Source organism: Astatotilapia calliptera, chromosome 3 (genome assembly GCF_900246225.1).
Source record: "Astatotilapia calliptera chromosome 3, fAstCal1.2, whole genome shotgun sequence".
In the NCBI taxonomy this organism is placed as follows: Eukaryota; Metazoa; Chordata; class Actinopteri; order Cichliformes; family Cichlidae; genus Astatotilapia; species Astatotilapia calliptera.
The window spans coordinates 33311957-33332772 of record NC_039304.1 but is presented as its reverse complement, the minus strand read 5'-3'; the positions used below and the strand labels follow the sequence as shown (position 1 = coordinate 33332772).

At 39.2% G+C, this 20816-nt stretch overlaps 1 protein-coding gene across 6 annotated transcripts; it reads left to right on the top strand.

Moving 5' to 3' along the window:
- Nucleotides 1-3657: 3657 nt before the first annotated feature.
- Nucleotides 3658-20645, top strand: cmn (calymmin). Of its 6 annotated transcripts, XM_026162971.1 has the most exons (43): nt 3658-3771; nt 7759-7809; nt 7910-7963; nt 8050-8109; nt 8347-8394; nt 8475-8519; nt 8602-8652; nt 8837-8872; nt 9621-9662; nt 9756-9806; nt 9901-9960; nt 10197-10277; nt 10375-10425; nt 10532-10579; nt 10657-10701; nt 11192-11233; nt 11344-11385; nt 11724-11771; nt 11866-11928; nt 12041-12091; nt 12186-12263; nt 12395-12451; nt 12705-13133; nt 14711-14764; nt 15115-15168; nt 15414-15458; nt 15871-15924; nt 16080-16136; nt 16344-16388; nt 16478-16516; nt 17206-17277; nt 17362-17418; nt 17816-17878; nt 18003-18065; nt 18801-18866; nt 18955-19026; nt 19125-19172; nt 19260-19322; nt 19427-19492; nt 19573-19611; nt 19732-19977; nt 20234-20290; nt 20379-20645. In XM_026162971.1, the coding sequence occupies exons 1-43, from the start codon at nt 3705-3707 to the stop codon at nt 20381-20383; spliced, it is 2865 nt and encodes a 954-aa protein (XP_026018756.1). In that variant the 5' UTR covers nt 3658-3704; the 3' UTR covers nt 20384-20645. The 6 variants fall into 6 exon arrangements, with proteins under 6 accessions (XP_026018756.1, XP_026018755.1, XP_026018757.1 ...); XM_026162970.1 differs by having other exon boundaries at nt 20234-20645; XM_026162972.1 differs by lacking the exon at nt 8602-8652 and having other exon boundaries at nt 20234-20645.
- The last annotated feature ends 171 nt before the right edge of the window (nt 20646-20816 follow it).

The window sequence follows — 20816 nt, the reverse complement described above, 5'->3', positions numbered from 1 at the left end:
CACCGCAGGAAGTGCAGTAAAGGCAGTTTAGGAATGAACTAGGGGTCGGCATCTGTGTTTAGAGGGATTTGTTTGCTGTGATGGTACAAGTGCTGAAACTGCAATCAATCAGGAGACTGAAGAAACTACTAAAAGAGTCTCTGACAGTTTTTTTTCCCCCAAGTTTGTTGCTCTGTACGTTATCAGTGTGCAGGGATCTCCTTAATTTGGTCATTTTGAGCACACAGATCTGGTTGTGAGCAGAGAAGGGCTTTTGCCATCTTCTGTTTAAACCTTCTCTTTATGAGGGGCAGCCTATGAGAAGAAAGTTGGCGTTAATATGGAGAGGAGCGGAAACAGTTTCCAACAGTGGATGAACTGTGGCTCTGTATAAGGTAAATAAGGGTGATTCTGAGCTGTGAATAAGCTTTAGAAAACGTTGGGTCTAATAATCTAAAAAGCCTTCAGTTGATCCAAAATGATGCAGCGTTGGTACTGCCAGAGAAGAGAGAGAGAGAGATCGTATTTCCCCTATACTGGCTTCTCTTCACTGGGTCCCAGTTAAATCTAGAACTGATTTAAAAACCTTTCTCCTTACAACTAAAGTCTTGAATAATCAGTGAAAATAATGTCTTAAATGTTAGTTTGTAAAAGTAAAATGTGAGGCAGGTCCTTCAGCTTTCAGGTCTCCTGTCGAACCAGCTCCCAGTTTGGGATTCAGGAAACGGGCAGCTAAAAACATTCTGGCTGGCTCGGTGGCCCTGAACTATCCCGTAGTTATACCACTACAGGCTCAGACTGCTGCAGGACATCCCATCATCCACTGAGCATTTCTTCTGCATCATTAGTCACTCCTCAGCTGTTCATTTAGCTCTTCAGCATATCATTAATGTTTCTCTTCACTCTCACATGGTGTGTCTCCATAATCTCTAACATGATCTCTGGTAATCCCTGTTTCCCCAACAATACTGGGGAAACAGGGATTGATTCAGAAGACCCGATTTACTGCTGAACTCAAAAAAGGAGTACAAAAACTGGAGCCAGGAATCAGAATACAAGGAGTCATCAGGGAAACCGATAATTAATGAGACAACTCCAGATGGCTGCCGGTCCCTGACCCTGATTCCAGTGGATGCTTCTTCCTGTTAAAAGGGAGTTCTTCCTCCCCACTGTCCCCCCGGGCTTTATCATACAGAATCACTTAACCTGAAGTGACTTTTTTTTTTTTTGTGAATCAGCACTATATGAATGAAATTGAATTAATTATTAACATCTTATGGTGGATAAAGTAAATAAATGTAAAAAAATAAATAAACTTGTGGATTAGCTGATAACTATAACAGTTATAAATTGTCTTAATACACAATATGTAAATAGGTATCATATAAGAACATATAAGGGCCTTGTTATTACTAATACTTATCACAAGAACCTACAGGTGAAGCTTTGGTAGCTGAGTGATCAGTGATGAACTGAAAGACACATTCATTACCAGGTGGTGAAAAGCTGGCTCAGTTTGTCCAGAAGCCAAGTATGTGAGAGGTCTGGGTGGGCTGGGAAGTGAGACATTAACCTCTTCTTGACCCCACAGGAAGAGGATTTGGACTTTAGGTGAGGAATCTGTGCGAAAGGTGAGAGATCTTTCTCTTTTTAGTCACTTTAAACACACATGAAGCCGCTCTGTGTGGAGGCCAGGACTGTGAAGACGTTCTAGGCTGAAAGAGATGTGGAAAAAAGCACCAAGCTCACTTCACTCAAGTTTCCATCATCATTATCTCTGCCAGCTGCCTACTCTGCATATGGAAGTGATGTCATTATTGTCCATTCAAAAATAAGGCTTCATTCAGAGGGGCTGCATGTTGAGCTTTCTGTTTGTGACTTATAGAAGTTTTGGTCTGTGGAAATATTTACCGAAGTAACCGTATTTTCTTTCTTTAATCTAAATACAGAGCTATAATGCTGCCTATTCATGTCACTGCATGCATAGCTTTAGTTTGGCTGTGTTCTGTCACTGTGGTGCAGCAATTTGAATGATGGATTATATTTACATTAATCAGTCCTTTCATAGTTGGCTGCATGGATGAGGCTCAGTTCCTGTCCATGGTTGTTTTTATGCTGTACGACGGTGCTTTTGTAATCCAAGAGTGACCGGTGTCGTCGTCTACCTGCTATTTTGACAAACCTTCAGGGAAACATCATTCATGCTATAGACACATAAGTAACTGCACTGACGACTGTTCACCCGTTTACATTGCAAAACTGCAGGCACTGTGGAAATAGAGCGACTTAAAGCCTACAGCTGAATGTTTGTCACTATTAAAGGATTAGATGTGGTTGAGAGTAGTTTTGGAAATGTCACTGATGTTAGTAGGAAAAAAGTTTCTAATCCTAATACATTTATAATTCATAAAAACATCCATCCATATAATTATGGAAAAAAGAAAGTGCACCTCTGTAAGTTCTAATATTTCACATATTAGGACATTAAATATCATGTTGTCCTAAGCAGGTCTTAACTCTCCAGATGAACATTGTATTATTATTTAAATACATCCTCTCTGCTTCTAAAGAAATTCATGTTGCAGGCAGGTGCTGATAATCAAATGCATTTGATTAACTGATCATCAGTTTGTGTGGGCACCTCTGTGAAAGCAGAGGTTTTGACATTTTGCTCGTCTGGAGCATTCAGGTGCGTGTTAACACAGTGGAAAGGTGAAAAGACATTAGCAGCGATTGTTGGTGAAGTCCATCATTTTATAGTTAGAACAAGTAGTTTCAAGACAGCTGCCAATCTTTACAGGAGTGGACCCCCCCCCCCACAAAAAACTTCAAGCTACAGCTCACATGTCTCAGGAAGCATGTTAAATGTTAAAGTTCCTGACAGTACAATTATAATAATTAAGTATGGCTTGTTTGGAAAGTGGAGGCCATAATGCACATGTTTGGCAAAGAAAAAAACACAAACAGCACATATTAACTGTCAGACACGGTGATGGAGGGGTGATGGTTTGGGCTTGTTTTGCAGCCACAGGATTTGGGCACCTTGTCGTCACTGAGTCAACCATGAACTCCTCTTTATACCAAAGTACTCTAGAGTTTAATGTGTCCATTAGCCTGAAAGCTTGGCTCATATTGGATCAGCAACAGGACAATAATCCAAACTACAGCAGCAAATCTACATCAGAATAACTGAAAAAGAACCAAATGAAGGCAAAAACATTTCCCAGTGTACTTTTTTCAGTGTTTTTCACACACTGCTTCTCCATTTTGGTGTAGTTTGTATTAAATAAACGACACTGTCCTGAAACTGAGGGTTTCTTTACTCAAATTTCCTGCATACATCATTTCTGATTCTTTTCTTTCACTTTATACTTTTAAAAATGGTGTATACGTATAGTTTTCAAACTATCAGCTGGCCCAGCCTGTATGTGTAATGCACCCTCCACAGGTCATCAGTCAATGTCCAATCTGGTAATCTCCCTCTCTTTGTTTCTCTCTGTTAAGTGTTAATGTACTTTAAGAGGCCAATTATTCAGTTAGTGTGTGCACACCTCTGGTGCATCTGCCAGTAAGTGGGGGAGGGTCCACCACAAACAGAGCTGGTGAGAGGAGGGACGCCTCAGAGCTGAGTGTATATTAGGCCCTCGTAATCAGGTTAGGTTCCCCACTTCGGAACATCTTCATCCTCCCGCTGGGTCTCAAAAACATTGTCTTTTAGGTCCAGCATGATGGGACAACTTCTTCTTCACAGTGCAGTGATCCTTTGGCTGGTGCAGGCAGCACACACAGGGGGTGAGTGTGCTGAAGCGCAGATTATCTGATAACATCTCGTTTGGATGTTTAACGCTTGATTTACATTTATTTGTGTGTGTCTGTTTTTGCCATGTGTTAGTTGTAACAATTCAAAATACAGTCACCAAATTGTTTTACAGGTAAACCATGTTAGGATAAATGTAAATGAATATAGGCTGCAGGAAATAGCCAGAGTAAGTGTAGTCGCTGGAAAATTTCCAGGGGTGTAGTTTAGTGTGAGGAAAACTGGGATTGAGTTATGAGCTGGTATATGGCCAAGGATGATGTAACTGGCACAGAGGAGCCGCTCTGTGTCTGTACATCCGACATGTCTCAGTTTGTATTCCATCATTTCCTTTCCTGCACCTGACGTCCATATTTCCTGATATCAAAGAAGGAAATTTAGTTTGAAAGTAAAAACCTGACAATCAGAATATTTATTCCTAATTTTGGTTTAATTAAATTACTTCTTCCTAAATCTAGAATTTGGCATTGCAGTCAATGACATGGCAGTAAAGCTTTAAGACAAGTCTCCTTTCACCAACAGGAAACTGCAGCTCTTAGAACAATACTGGAAAATGCACTCGCTCTGTTGCTATAGATGAACCGTACCTGTAACTGTATCTGTTCCTTAACTGCCGTGTCTCTGCATGAGTAAAACATAGACTGAACACCTTAATGAATGAAACATCCATGTTAAAAGTCTTTATTTACATACACTGTGTAGTTTGTTTCCATGGTCAGTGGAAACCATATTCTTTGTACTTTGCAATTGAACCTATATGTAATTTTAACCTATATTATTGTATTACCGGAATAAGCTTCCAGTTGATATTCGCATGTCTGAATTTATTCAATCCTTTAAATTACGTTTGTTAACTTATTTATTTAACTTAGCGTTGCAGATTAAAGTGCTCTGTGTTATCTGGTAATGTATTTTGCACTTTGTTATCACGTCCTTATGTCATTTTAATTTTATTTCATATTATTGTATTATTGAGAAGCACTTTGGTGTACCTGTGGTCTTTAAATGTGCTATATAAATAAAGTTGTATTGTATTGTATAAACATCAACCCTTTGAGGGCTGGATTCAAAATGACAGTGAAACCATGCCATGTGCTTCAATTTAATGCAAAATCAGTTAGAGAATTTAAGATTTCCTTTAACGATGTGAGAAGGAAATGCAGGAAAGACATTTTTTCAATTCTTTTAGAATAAATAAAAGTGTACATGTGGTTATGTTTTCTGCAAGACTCTCAAAATATCCTGGCTACACTCCCAAAAACCTCAGGAATCAAGTTATCCGGACTCCGAGGAGTCCTGAAATAACATAAAGTCGGTTATGTTAGTCGGGCTTGCCTGCCAAATTTCTAACAATCGTGTTAAACCAAAATCTGAGCAAGATGAGCCGTAAATCTCTTTCGTCTGGTCGACCCTCTACCAAGTATCCTTGTGATGATGTGAGGGAGCTCTGTATTTAGTTTTGTCTTTACTCGCAGACTCGGTTTGTGAAATCAAAGCTGCTGTGGCAGCAGCGGTCTAAATTTAACATCCCTCTGTGAGAAAGTAAGAGAATAGTTTTACCTCTGACACAGTCGGTTCTCCGTTCTTTTGTAGAGGGGCTAAACTGCAAATCAAATAAAAGTGAACAAGGAAAGACATCTAAACATTTTTGTTGTTATTTTGGATCCTTATACGCAAATTAAAGGAGGACGCTAATTTAATATGTGAACAAAAGCAACTAAAAGCATAAAAATACTTTTAACTAACAGCATCTAAGTGGAATTACACATTTTTACTATAAACACTAAAACATCTAATGTAACTGAATAATGTGAACTTTTCTGAAGCAAATGAAAAATGATCTGATTAAAAATTAAAATCTGCAGCAAAGATTTCTGGCACTTACAACGCAGGAACTCCAGCAACACTTAGCCGAAAATGCGCTGGCAAGTTAATAAAGAGGAACAACTTTATTAACTGACCAATGCGTTTGGGCTTGTGGCCTTCATCAGGGTCATAAAAATTAAAATCTGTCATGCGTGGAAAAACAACCCGCTCTTTAAAAACATGGAAAATACTAATTTCTTAATGTTGCTTACATTACATAGACTCCAAGATGATTTTACGGATTATATAACAGGGTAAAAATGTATTGTCTAACCGCTTCACTTGTCAGAGTTATGTTTGTTTTATATAACACCATTGCCAGATATCTTCTGTGATGTTTTCGATTCCTTTCTTTAAGTTATCATCAATGCGGTGACCATGATAGTGATGAAAGATGGAAACTGGTTTTATTTTGTTTTAATTGGAGTGTCCTTCATCTGAATTTGTAGTCTTAACTTTATCTGAAACACTTTAAGGATGCAAAATATTCAATTCAATTCAATTTTATTTATATAGCGCCAAATCACAACAAAAGTCGCCTCAAGGCGCTTTATATTGTACAGTAGATACAGAGAAAAGTCCAACAATCATATGACCCCCTATGAGCAAGCACTCTGGCGACAGTGGGAAGGAAAAACTCCCTTTTAACAGGAAGAAACCTCCAGCAGAACCAGGCTCAGGGAGGGGCGGGGCCATCTGCTGTGATTGGTTTGGGAGCCAGAGATGAATAATAACTAATGATTAAACGGAGAGAGGTCTATCAACACATAGTGAGTGAAGAAGAAACACTCAGCTTCAAATGTTGGCAGAAAATATAGTGGGTAAGAGCTGTAGGATGACAAATAGTAATCAATTATTGTAAATGTAAATGTTATCAGGAAATGATCAGACAGGAGAGGGTTTTCAGGAAACACTGTTAAATGTTCAGTTTCTATGCCGTATGTTAAAACAAGATCTAGAGTGTGATTAAAGTGGTGGGTGGGTTCTTTTACATTTTGAGAGAAGCCAATTGAGTCTAATAACAGATTAAATGCCATGTTGAGGCTGTCATTTTTAGCATCTACATGGATGTTAAAATCACCCACAATAATTATTTTATTATCTGAGCTGAGCACTAAATCAGATATAAAGTCTGAGAAATCAGACAGAAACTCTGTGTAAGGCCCAGGTGGACGATATATAATAACAAGTAAGACTGATTTCTGAGTTTTACAGCTGGGGTGGAGACGAGGTTAAGCATCAGGCTTTCAAATGAATTAAAAGTCTGTCTTGGTCTTTCGTTAATTAATAGGCTGGTGTGAAAAATTGCTGCCACACCACCCCCTCGGCCTGGGCTTCCAGGTTTCTGGTAGTTAGAATGACTCGGGGGTGTTGATTCATTTAAACTAACATAATCATCCTGCTGCAACCAGGTTTCTGTAAGGCAGAGTAAATCGATTTGTTGATCAATTATTAAGTCATGTACTAACAGAGACTTGGAGGAGAGAGAGCTAATATTTAATAATCCACATTTCACTGTTTTACTCTTTGGTTCAGATGTGGATACTGTATTGTTCTTTCTTTGTAATTGTTTATGTTTAAGTTGTTTGTTGCTGGTTTTTAGTTTGTTTTTTGTCTGTTTGGGAGCTGACACAGTCTCTATGGAGATGGGTTTTTGGGGGGTAGCAGGAGGAGAGAAGCTGCAGAGCGGCGTGTAAGACTGCAACTCTGCTTCCTGGTCCCAACTCTGGGTAGTCATATTTTGGGGGGTTTAATAAATTTGTCCATATTTCTAGAAATGAGAGCTGCTCCATCCAAGACCAGGTTTCCTCCAGAAGGTTTGCCAATTATCTATGAAGCCCACATCGTTTCTGGGACACCACTCAGACAGCCAGCAATTTAAGGAGAACATGCGACTAAACATGTCACTCCTGGTCTGATTGGGGAGGGGACCAGAGAAAACTACAGAGTCTGACATTGCAAAATAAATGGCTGAGACCAATGCTTTGTATTAGTGGGTTAAAATTTGGTGTGTTCAGAGGATATTTTTGCTAATCCAAATGTTTTTCTTACTATTATTAAACTGGTAGTCTTACACTCAGCGTCTTGTGTTTAAGGTTACGGTGCTGTGGCTGGAGTACATAATGGACAACTTCCACAGCCTAACGGTGAGTCCATCACATCCTGTCCATTTTGTGTCACCTTTGTTGCATTATGTCCATGTAAGTCACAAGCTTTTGTTCACCGGCTCACACTTTTTATTTCTAGGAAGGACACCGCAGAATGGTGGAGGTGTAGGAGCAGTGCTGATGCCATCAAAACGTAAATTATCTTCACAGATTCAAAAACCATGAAGTGAACTGTTTGCCTGATTTTGAGATTTATGTCCTCTTTACTCTTTTTGTAAGGTGTGGGCCGGGCAATGGGGCCAAGAACTGGATATGCTGGCTATCCTACAAAAGGAGTCGGTCAGTGATAACACAGTTTCATTGCTGTTACTGAGGTTACAGATACAAACAGTAAATCTGTGTCCATACACCTACTGTGTACATTTACCAAATCTTTCTGCTGATGGTTACTCATATTCCTACAACAGATTTTTCTCTGATGCCGGTACTGAAGCACATTCAGTGGTTATGTTACATCTCAGAATCAGTCATTTGTTCTAACATTGGATCTCTGTTGGCACTGTGTTTCTAATTCAGGGGGATATCCTGCAGTTTTATCCCACCAAAATGGAGATAACTCCAATGGTAGACATTTCTCCATTTTTAAAATCCACTTAATGATCAATGGCACGATAAAAATCACTGTGTGAATTTTTTTGTTGCAGGATATCCTGTTAAAGCCAGTCCCACCAATAGACAACAAACTAAAGGTGCTATAACACATGTTTTATAACTAAGGCCTCACACATCTACACTAAATCACATTCGATTTTAACTTTGTTCTTTTTGCAGGTAATGGCGCTCAGGATGGCAGATATGGATGGCAAGGACCTAAAGGCAATGGTAACGAACATGTAAACCAATACAACAGCACTGCTCTACTTTAATAAAACTAGCATAGTTTCCATTTATGCTATTGTCTTGATTATTAAAGCCTTCTTGTGGTGGCTATGTGGCAGAATAACGAGCAAGATGATGATACTGGGACTAAAAAGGTTTCTGAATCTGTTGTGTTGCTAATTTGTAGGTAATGCAGCTGCTGCACATGGAACAAAAGGCAATGGTAAGACAGTTATATGAAAAAGGACTCTCACTTCACAGTCCTCAAAACTCAGAACACCCCATGATTCAGTAGTTTGTAGAACTGCCTCTAGCAGCTATAAACTCTATGAAGTCTCTCACATCTTTGTGGAGGAATTTTGGTCCTCCTTATGTCACTTTTGTTCTTTGAGATTTGAGGGTATTTGTGTTTATTCAAAGCTCTCTTAAGATCTTATGAGAGCATTTCAATCGGGTTGGGGTATGGACCATGCTGTTGCAGATTGGTTGGTGTCCCTGGGATCAAAATCTAAATCATCATCACGTCATGAACTTCAAAATCGAACATGCTAACTGAGAGATGCAGAGTCTGACAAGCAGCTCTTGGGTTTTCTGCAGATTCTCTGAGCATTGCATGATCTCATTTTGAGGTGAATTTGGTGGAACAGGAAGATGTTGAGTTGTGTCTACACACACATGAATGCTCCAGAGCAACAAACTGTCAAAATGTTTTAGAGTGCTGCTCACATTTGCTGCAGAACCTGCAGAAACGGTGTTTTTAGTTTTTCAGGACTGTACAGAATCATGTGAATTTTTCTTTTTTAACATAACTATATTTTCTTTATGTTTTTATCGGTGGTTAGTGTTTTTGGTGTGTATTTGGTGTTAGTGAAGAACCTGGTTGCGAATTATAAAAACATAACAATGTTTTAAAACTGGGAGGGGTCATGATTAAGGTGTTAATTAAATTAAGAACCTCACATCTGTTGCAGGTTATGGTGCTGGTTCTACTGGAAATGTGCCTAACACCAAAGGTATTCTTTGCAAAACATGAAGTTCAATGCATGAAGATTAAAAAAAGGAAATTAAATAGTTTTACAATTTTGTATATTATCATCACTCTTTAGGTCAAGGAGCTGTAGCTGGTCCATCGACTGGCTATGGGACACGACCAAATGGTAAGAAAGTAAATGGGTCATTTCGGAGCAGGCAGCTGGACTCTTTGACTTTTAAAAGCACACATATATGTTAAATACTCAAAATATTTAACAGGCCAAGGAGGAGCTGGAAGTAAACCTATGAAAGGATATGGCCGACCACCTTATGGGGCAGGTAATGCAACTTCAGTTGCTTTGTTGTCCACAAAGGTGAAAACGGTGATGTAACATTGGTATATCTACATGAATAAAGGACTGGGTAAGGGAGCCTTCAAAGGTCTGGGAATGCCTCAGTTTGCTGGAAGTTATAAAGGTTATGGAGCTCAGCCCATGGCAGGTGAGTCATATAGATGTCACACGCTCAGTCCTACAGGTGTGTTTGGCTAATGTACTGGTTATCTGTGTTTTTAGGTTACAATGTTGGTTATGGCAGTGCTGGTTTGGGTCTGGGGCATCGGTATGGGAATGGGTGGATGAAGGGACCGAAGCCAGGTAGGACAATAACAACATGCTTCTCTGCTTTTCAACTTTATGTCTTCATCTATACACTCAACATAAATGAACTCATGTTGCAATGTTAAAACTGTAGGCTATGGTGCAGCAGCTGGTGCTTCCAATGGACAAGGAGCAAAACCCAACGGTAAAGATCACAGAGTGAATATTGGTGTATAATTGGTGTATAAATCAAAAGCTATAAAATAAAATTCATTATTCATTATTCATCATTGTTATTCATCATTGTAAAGGTTATGCTGGGGCCAGAGCACCTTTCAGCAATGGAGCCATGTCAAATGGTAGGTTAACATGGACAAATAAATATTATTGCCACATGGAAGTTAAATATTGAATTTCTGCTTGTGAAACTATTAAGGTTATGGATCCCAGAATGGTGGAGCTCCCAAGTCTGCAAAGCCAGGTAACTGTGCATCCACAATAAAATGTTATATTTCAACCTAAGTCAGTGTCAAGATAAGTATCAAGCTTTATTCTTAAAGGTGACTTATGCTAAACAACAACAGGATTTTCAAACAGGGTAGAAAACTTTTCCATGCCATTAGCATCAAGCTATCAATTGCCAACGATGCTATTCTTCCTCAAATATTATGTTTTTTTACACTCATGTGTGCATAGGCTGGCATTGTGTAGTGGTTTACACATTCGTCTAACAAAAAGAAGGCCCCTGGTTTGCAGGGAGTACTAATCTCTTTTTCTGCCAAATCAAAAATGTGAAATTACCCACCCCATATTTCCCAAATACTTTATTGAGAGGGGGATTGGTTTCTGACTATTTTGATCCAGGTGCAAAAAAAAAAATCTTTAGCTTTAACTTGAATGAAAGGATCTATGAGTGAAACATGGATAGTGTTTCAGAACAACTGTCATTTTTCTCCTGTGTATTTCTTTAGTCTTCGGAAATGTTCCATACGGGTATGGTGCCAAACCCAACGGTGAGACCATTCCTTCTTTTTCAGATTTCAATTTACGATTCAAAACGTCGATGCACATCTTGAATATCGATTTGAACATTACTAATATTCCTTTTATGAACATTTGACAGGATATGGAGGCTACAGAGGAGGTGCAGTAAGACCACCACCAGGTAATACTTGTGTTGTACGCACATCACAAAATAAATGTGGTTAACTCTGTAAGGATAAGTATATCATACCTTACACATGGGTTTTTGTTGCTTCTGAAAAATCTGTGATTATTTTACCCTGAAAAACCTGAATAAATTACACAAAAATGTCAGATTTACTTAAAATCATAAAGATTAAAACTCATATAGTTTCTTTTCTTTACTTTCAACTTGTCAGAATGTTCAGTAAACATCCCAGTTTCAAAAACGTTTAATTGCCTGGCAGTCATTTCCTGTTTCAGGCTTTACAAGGTTAAATTAAGTTTTGAAGTTTCTTTAAGGAGTTTTTTGATCTCAAGGTTATGGGAAAGGACCTGCTGCCAATGGATATGGACCCAAACCCAGTGGTAACCAATTACTATTTTCTGTTCTGGTGCTCTATAGTAAATGTTTCTGGTTTAATGCCATTGGTGTATTTATATAACCTCATGTTTGACTAAGGTTATGGAGCTGCGGCAGGGCCTGGAGTTAATGCACTCAAAGGATACACAGCCAAACCCAATGGTGACAAGCTACTCTTTATTGTTTATCATTTGCTAATTTCTATTCACGTCAAAATTGTCATTTTTAAACATAAAAATCCGCCTCGAGAAATTATTATTCAATTCCGCACTAGGTCACGGAGTTAGAAATGGTGCATTGGGTGGATACAGAGGAAACCCGTACGGTAAGTTTGAGTTATGAGATGGCAAATTCATACTTGAAACTCCAGCAGCTAGGCCCAAGCTTCAATGCTGTTCTGATTCTGATGCCGTCTACAGGGTACGGAGGGTCAAAACCTCAGAAAACTACTAAAGGACTTGGAGCACCAAGTGAAGGCGTGAAAACACTCGACAGTGGTACGAATTCTGCAGAACACATACAGCATTTGGGAACCAAACAACTGAGTTGTGGACAATCAATTGTTTTTTTCTTTTTGCATCTGTTAATGGCCCCTCATGTGTTTCTAATGTCTGCACTGTTTAAACAGGATATGGTGGTCCTGCTGGTGTAACTAAAGGGCAGTTGCCTAAAGCAGCCAATGCAGGTAAATGCTCCTATGCATGTGTTCGGTGCAAGGTTGAGATCCCATATCATTAGATAGCACTACAAAAATGCTTCTGTAAACTTAAGCAGACAAATGCTGGGTGTGTACATTTGAACATTTGTACATTTTAATTTATGGTCTTGGAGGTTTCTTCCTGTTAAAAGGGAGTTTTTCCTTCCCACTGTCGCCAAGTGTTTGATCACTGGGGCTCATCTGACTGTTAGGGTTTTAAATTTTTTTGTTTTTTTTTAAGGTTACAACATGCTGCCGAATACAAAAGGCCAAGATGGAAAGGGTGCAGGTGAATTTAGTGGAAAGAGCCTCAAAGGTGGAGTTCTTTCTCCTGAGCAGCCAAGTGTAGCACCGCTGGAGGGCCTTTCCCTCCGACAAGCAATAACTCGTGGCGCAGTGCCTTTTTCCCCGACAGGTGGTGTCCATGCTGAGGTGTCAAAAGAGAAATACCAAAAGCTTGTTTCCCCTTTGCCACAAGAAAAAAACTACAAGCAGACACCGCTGGTCCTTCAGGTTCCACCAGAACCAGCCCCAGCACTTCCTGCCAAACACTCAAAGTCTTCAACCACAGGTCCACAGATCAAGGGAGAGAAGGTCCCCATAGCCAGACCTCCACAGGGGGTTTCCCAGAGTAAACCAGCACCAGGCCCAGCAGCTATCTATCCAGAAGGCAAGTACCATTACCAGGGTTAATGCTAGCACCAATATGTCATATTACATATCGCTGTGGTGACCCTAATGAGAGAGAGAAAAGAAGATGTTTAAATGTAGTACTTTAACTTCAGGGGAAATCTTATCAAAGCTATCGCTGTTATTACTGGAACTGCAAGTGACCTTTTTCATGGAACTGGAAGTTTCATTATGGTTAACAAAACTGAGTAACAAAAAGTTTTTATAATTTAGTTTGGTTTGCATTAGTTTACACACACTGTGGATGCACAAAAACATAGATTTTCGACATTTTCTACACTACAAACGATAAGCTCATTGTCGCAGGTTTAGTCAATTAATCTGCATAAATGCTGATGACATTTATGACCTCTAGGTTATATGACTGGGAGTGCTGTGCCTGAGCAAAAAGCTGCAGAGGCAGAGGTTATTTTGGGGGTAGACAGCACCGGTGAGGGGAACGCTGCCCCTGAAAGCACCAAAGCTGTTCCCGAAACAGAGGCAGCTCAAATTACAGAAACCACCGCCGCCGCTCGGGAAACAGCGACTGTTGTTGTGCCTGAAGTCGCACCAGAAGAAGCCAACATCAAACATGAGGCTGAGGCAGAGATTGATAACCCCGGGGTCAAAGGTCACCCTGCAGGGGAAACTGGGGCAACGGGTAAACTAAGTCTCAAACTAAGTGGGTGTGATTACTAGACGTGGAATGCATGCGTAGATGTTTAATGAATGCTGTGTTTTTTCCTAACTCTCAGTATTCTGATGATATCATAGCTGTTATGATCTCACAGGGTTGACCGCACTGTTCACTCTGTACCATGTTAGTAGTTGAATTCAAACTAGGCTCAATGAACATTTACAGACCATCCAGACCCCTCAAGGTGACAAACACACAAATGCCAGTCGTTTGTTTGAGAGTGAATCGTTGCTGCTGGACCTGGTTCTGTTTCAAAAATGATTGTTGTCGTGTTGCATGTTTTCTTCAATGCTGACTTCAAAAAATTACCAACCTTTTTGTTTGGACTTTTTCTCTTTTTAATGCCAAACCCCTCACCTAAAAATTGATATCTAATGGTTTTAAAGTAATGTTTTGGGAAATTTGCGCCTAATTCAACTTTTAATAAAAACCTGTTTTGCTACAACTGAAAGCTTTCTGCTGAGGTGTGACATGCTGGTGAGGATTAGTGGGTTTTAGTTCCTTTGATTAGCTGTTAGGCTATATTTCTGGACTTTATGCTAAGCTAATTTTAACTAGCTGTACAGCTACAGGAGCAAATATACATATACAAATATACATATACAAATATACAATTATATGCTTTTATTGTTTGGAAGTACATGACTGAAAAGTTCACCAATATAAAATATGTCATTTAGATTAAAGGGTGTTTTGTGACATTTTAACTTTTGTTACGAATTTAATTACAGCATATTCAGTGCATGAGTTGAATTGCAAGTTTAACCTACTAATCTGATTTTTTTTTCCACTGCTAACTGTTGATGCCGCAACACCTGAAAGAGCGACTGTAGATGGAGCAATGCCAATCACACCCTGACCTTTTGGTTTCCTTTTTTCAGAGAGTGGAAGAGCTTCAGTCTCCAAGGGTCAAGGAGCTAAACCAACCAAACATGGTAAACATTTCTCTCTTTTCTTTGAGTAACAAAAAGAAAGCTTCCAGCTCTGTCAGAACTGCCTTAATTCCTCATGTTAGAGGTTCAATGAGGCACTGAAAGACATCAGTGTTTAACAATCAGTAAACTGTAATAATAATAATAATAATAATAATAATAATATAATCAGTTACTGATCAATAATAATAATAATCACCAACGTGATTACATTTAGCAGTCATTTAAGCTGCTGGTGTTACTACTGATCCTCTTTTACGAACACAAAGTCTGCCTGTTTGGTAGATTCCTCAAGTCTAAAGTTCATATATGTGTGGTGGTTGTTGTGCTTATGATACTACATGCTGTTACAGACTGTGGACCATCAGGAGTACCAAATGGGCAATGGATGAAAATCCCTAGACCTGGTAAACTGAGAGTCTCTTACTATAGTACCAGTGTGTCTTAATATGATTATCATGTACTATATTGAAAGCTCTAAAGCTCTCTGTTTGCTAAAATGTTTGCTAAAATTTCCACTGTTTCTCCATGTGAAACGTATGGCAAAAGGAAATTAAATAGTTACAGCAACCTCTTCACTCATAAATAAAAAAGTCAAAATATTAAAGGGAGTGAAAACAAGTCTTAACTTTGGTTTCTGATGTCATTTCAGATTATAACACAGGTGCTGGAGCATCTATGGGCACAAACACCAAAGGTATGTCTAATAATATATAATAATAATAAGACCATTTTGCACAGGTATAGCATTATTTTTGCTTGTTGTTCATATTGATTTCTTGAAGTTGCTTTGAGGTTATGAAGCAGGAGCAGATGCTCAAAAAGGAAATTTAACTGTCAACATTTTTTGACAATTATTGCATGGGTCAGGCTTTAACAGGTTAAATCTGTTAACAGTGATCTTAGTTTTTAGTTTCACAAAACAATGTCAGGAATCGTAGCTTTATTTTCAAGGCGTTTATTTTATAATTCCTCATTTACATGAATGTGTTTTCTTCCTTGGCGTACACACACACACACACACACACACACACACACACACACACACACACACACACACACACACACACACACACACACACACAATTTGAATTTTCTTTTTCCAAAAGGTTTTATTGCAGGAAGCCAAATGTTCCCTGGACTTGGCAAGGGATACGGAGCAGGTAATATTTGCTAGCAGTAAATGTCTTGATCACAAACAGAAAAATTTTGATGTAATTTTTAAAGTACAATCTGATTTGTGTAGGATTTGGAGTATTTGTTTTGGGGGGGTTTTGTTCTCAGCTGAAGTGAGGATATTTTTCCTGTATTCACTCAGGTTTTGGACGAGGAGGCTACCTTGGAGGTGAATATAGGAACGGACATACTTTTGGAGGTGAACTTTTAAATGGAAACGCGTTAGATTTAGTGCATTGTATCAGTGTGTAAGATGATGAGTAGTTAGGCGTAAGGAAGTTTGCATCTTTAAAAATCTGCCATTGTAATTTTACTGAAATTGCTGTTTCTCTCTGGAACTGTTGGGCCATATTTTGACTGCCATTGTTGGATATTAACAGCTAACATAGTTTATGTTTTGCTGCAGGTTATGCAAATGGCTACGGTGCAGGTTTACAGCCTGACTATGCAAGTAAGAGCATTTTATGACATTTAGTTGAGAAATGTTGTTTTGCAGAAGTTAATTTTTGTGTAAACGGCAACATTTCCCTGTGTTTCCAGGCACTGGACAAGTTGTGCCTGTTCCTGATGGCAAATCAGGTATGGTAATGAGTAATAGATAAGGGTGGGTAGATAGTTATAGCTAAATATAAGATAATCGTGAAGTATATTAGGTAAATATGACACAAAAGGTAAATATATTCCAGTGATGCTGATTGGACAGGTAGGACAGGACAGATTCCATACAATGGAGCTCCAGTGGTTGCTGCTGGAGTAGATGGTAAGACCATGTCACCATGGGAAAAACTGATCTAAGCACGTGTGAGCAGAATATCAGACAGAGAAGAAGTCTCCTTTCTCCCGTGGAGTAAAACTTTGGTTGAAATTGAAATATTTTTCATACATTTGTGCAGGGATGAGTCAGTTTGAGCATCAGTCGGCAGGTCTTGGTCCAAATGGAAAATTAGGCAATACATATGGTGCCTAGTAAAACTTAACATGTTCACATGTATTTTATTTTAACAAAATACAACTAATCTTTGTTTAAAATCCACAAAAATAAATAAATTTTAGAGACCTATAAACAGCAGAGTTTTTCCTGTTGTTATAGGAATGAGTGAATTTGCCCTTGGTGGACAGAAACTGGGTGCTGGGAAAGGGGGAAAAAAGAAAGCACACATCTAATAACATTGTGCCTTTCTGCAATGCACAACCTTCAACCTTCAACAGTATTTGTCTCTCATTACTTATGTCCCATCTGATCACGTGTTCTGCTTGCTCTGATTCAGGTATTGGCATCGGTGGGCTGCAGTTTTCTGGGCAGCCTGTTGGTACGGGAATTAATCGTGCAGGAAAATATGGTACGTCTGTCACCGTGCTGTGGCTTGGCTGAAATTGTGCTCAACAAAGAGGAAGTATAACCACACTTGTCCCATTTTTTCCAGGTTATGGATTTAGCCCCTATGGTGCTGCAGGTGACGGAAAGCCATTTGGAAAATATGGTGAGAACATATTTCTTTTAAGCAGTCTTTAAAACATACACTCACCAGATTTTAGGATTTGATTTCGTAAGTATTTGGACCTTCTGCAAAAACACTTGAAATTTAGCTCAGGCTCCAGTTTCTCTTCATCATTCCTGCGATTCAGAACATCCTCTGAATTATATAAATTCAACACACTTACTGGTGCTGTTAGTGCCAACTTACACATGGATCCTATACCTGGAGACTGGCTAATCATTCTTCTAATCCAACAGGAAACACTCTCTAGTCTATCCAGAAATGAACCAGGAACCCAAGGGGAGAGGAAAATAAATTCAAAACTTACACTTAGCTGTGAAAAGGCTTCCCGTATAAAGGTTGTGGTCGTTTTAAAAAGTTTTCTTTCCATCTATGCCAGGATATGGAGGGTTCCCCAATGGTGGACAACTACTTGGCCTTGGCAACGCTGGAAATACAGCTGGTAAATATGGAGAGTAATGACAGTCACTAAGTTCTCTTCAGTTTGAATTACCTGGTAAACATCTAAACCTCAGTCACGATCCTCTAACCATTTTTGTTTTTCTGTTTCTTGTGTTCCGCTGAAGGTTATGGAAGGCTGCCTTATGAAGCTCAACCAGCTGGACTGGGCCTGGAAACAAAATCTACCGGTAAATATGATTAAAACAAATAAAATTAATTTAAAAAAAAGCCTTTTAAAAATGCTGATTGGCTTGTCGTTAAGGTGAATTTAGTTGCCAAACAGATGGCTAACTAAAAGCTAACTAAACGGCATAATGTGTTCATTTGCATATGATACTAATGATACATTTTCCTCTACTTTTGAAATGACCTCATATCACCTCATCGCTTTTATTACCGCAGTCATCTCCTATACTCGCGGCACGCCAACATCATAGAGCTCGTGCAGCTTACAAACACTGGGTGGTGCCCCTCAGCAAGCTTGCAGAAGTCAGCGAATCAGAAGAAAGTTTTTGTTGTTTTAGGGAATGGGGTCTTAAAGAGAGAGCAGGTAAATGGCTTCTCTCAAACACAAGTGCAAACCTATGAAACCTTCCTGTAAAACACAAGCGGAAAAATACAGGAATGAAAAGGATTATAATATATAATACAGTATTTTTAATGTAGGTGTTCCCCCTGTTTGAAATCTTTATGCTAAGCTGGGCTGAAGTTTGACTGTAGCTTAGACATGAAAGCAGCAGTGGTTTTCTAAATGTAGCTCTCAATGATGAGTCCACAAAAATGCAGACTACAATAAAGAATAAATAAACCAGAGCTGTGAAAACCACAGGGTGACAGGCTGTGCACAGAGAGAAACCACCGTACACAGCATCCATGCATTTGTTCTTTTATTGTATTTCACTTTTTATGATTTTTCTTTTCAGGTCTGGCTGTGTCACAATATCAACCTGACCCACTCGGGCTTGGACATAATGTGAAAGGAAAATATGGTGAGACTGAGCAAACATGGTGCCACCATGTACCTGTCAGCTTTTATCTGGTTTAATTATCACCTTCATGTTTTCATCTTTGTTTAAGGTGGCGCTGAGGGTCCCTATCTACCACAGGCTGTTGGTTTTGATGGTGAAGCTAAATCTTCTGGGAAATATGGTACATAATATCTGTTTTATGTGTTTTTTTCTTTTGCTTTCTGTTTTAACTGTTTAAAATAAGATCAACTTGATGATTTGGTGATAATTTCTTAACAGATAATCAGGGAGCTTACCAGTCACAGCCTCTTGAAACTGCAGCTGAAGGTAAAACTGGTCATAACTTGTCATTAATTACCCGACCAGTCAGGCTTGAAGTGTACAAATAATTTATCTTCATTTTGGCTTAAACAGGTGCAGCAGGTTTAACTTATGAGCCCCAGCCGCTTGAGTCCAATTCAGCTAGAAAATCCTACGGTGCGTCAGAAAAAGGATTTGATCTCTGAGAGATTCACAGAACATATGGACCCCAACATCACCTGCTTCATTCATCTACTCTTTCTTTTCTTTTTTACTCACAGTGAAAGGAGAGCTGCCCACTCCAGGGCCTGCAGCTGAAGGCGTGGGGAGATTCATTGATGGATACGGTGGGCATAAAAGCTTATTCTGCATTGGTATCTGCTGTGGCTTCACTCTGCTCACGTCACTGTTCATCTGACAATTTCAGAAAACCTGGGCTACATAAATGGCCGAGTGCAACCACAAGGTAATAAAAATAAATAATAATACTGATATTTAGGTTTACATTTATATATTGTTTTCATGCATCTTTTCTGCCCCCCCCCTCTTTTATGGCACTGTCTCATAATTGCTGTGTTTCCTGCAGCCCCCACCCCAAGCCCTGCCTATTCGTCTGTCCACTCGCGTCTCCCTGCAGAGTCTTCATTCACAGCTGACGCGATGCCCGGTGATGTTCGGCACTTCCCCGATCTAGAAGGGACAGCCGGCCTCACGCTCGACTCAGCACCCGCTGCAGAATCAGAGGGTACGACTCAGGTGTCCGAGCAACCCGATGACCTGCCGCGTCAGATACACATCCAGCAGCATCTCAAACTGCATTTTCAGCCACAAGGTAAGGCCTGAAGGCTTTAGACACTTCTGCACAGACCATCCAGTCTATATTTCTGCTCTTGTCTTTCTCCCAAGTGTTGACATTTTGTCACCATGTCATCAAAAAAAGGGAGTGTGGAAGCTAATTGTAAAAGTACATTTCGTCATAGTTGTAGTCCTTCTGCATTCGATTGATTTAGTTCAGTCTGTGTACCAGCTGCATGGCTGTTGAATTACTACATATTAAATAATAAAATTGAATATTTCTATCTGTTTAGGAGCAAAGGACAACAAATATGAACTGAATGGCTTCTTTGGGGATACTGGGCATCAAGGTGAGAACAGACCTGTTTTTTCCTATGTGCTGTATTTATCTTAACCAGCCTGCTCACCTTTCTCCTGTATTCTTGTCCCCTCCCACAGGTTAGCTCTACTGAGACAACAAATTGAATCTCTCTTAATTGTTGTTGTATGTGATATAATATAATAGTGATAATTTGGTGTCTTGTTTAGTTTTGTCCTTCACATTTTTGTCCCATGTTTACTGTTATCCTTACAACTGAAATGTAATTTTGTTTAGCATTTTTAATAACCCCTCAAATTAGTTGAAATATTTCTAAAAACAATAACTCCATCTAATTTATTTTACATGAGAAATTCTTTTTTACTACTTGTGGCAATCATGTGTTGTTATTGTACAGTATTTGAGTTATTAAAACTACCAAAAGAACCTCAAAGTGGAAGTTGTTTCTTTACTGACCTGTGCATGTTTTACACACACTGCTGGCTCTGTAATTTGCAAACCTGTTTTCAAATAATAAGTGGACACAATAAGGAATCGTCAGTGCTGGTTAAGAGTCA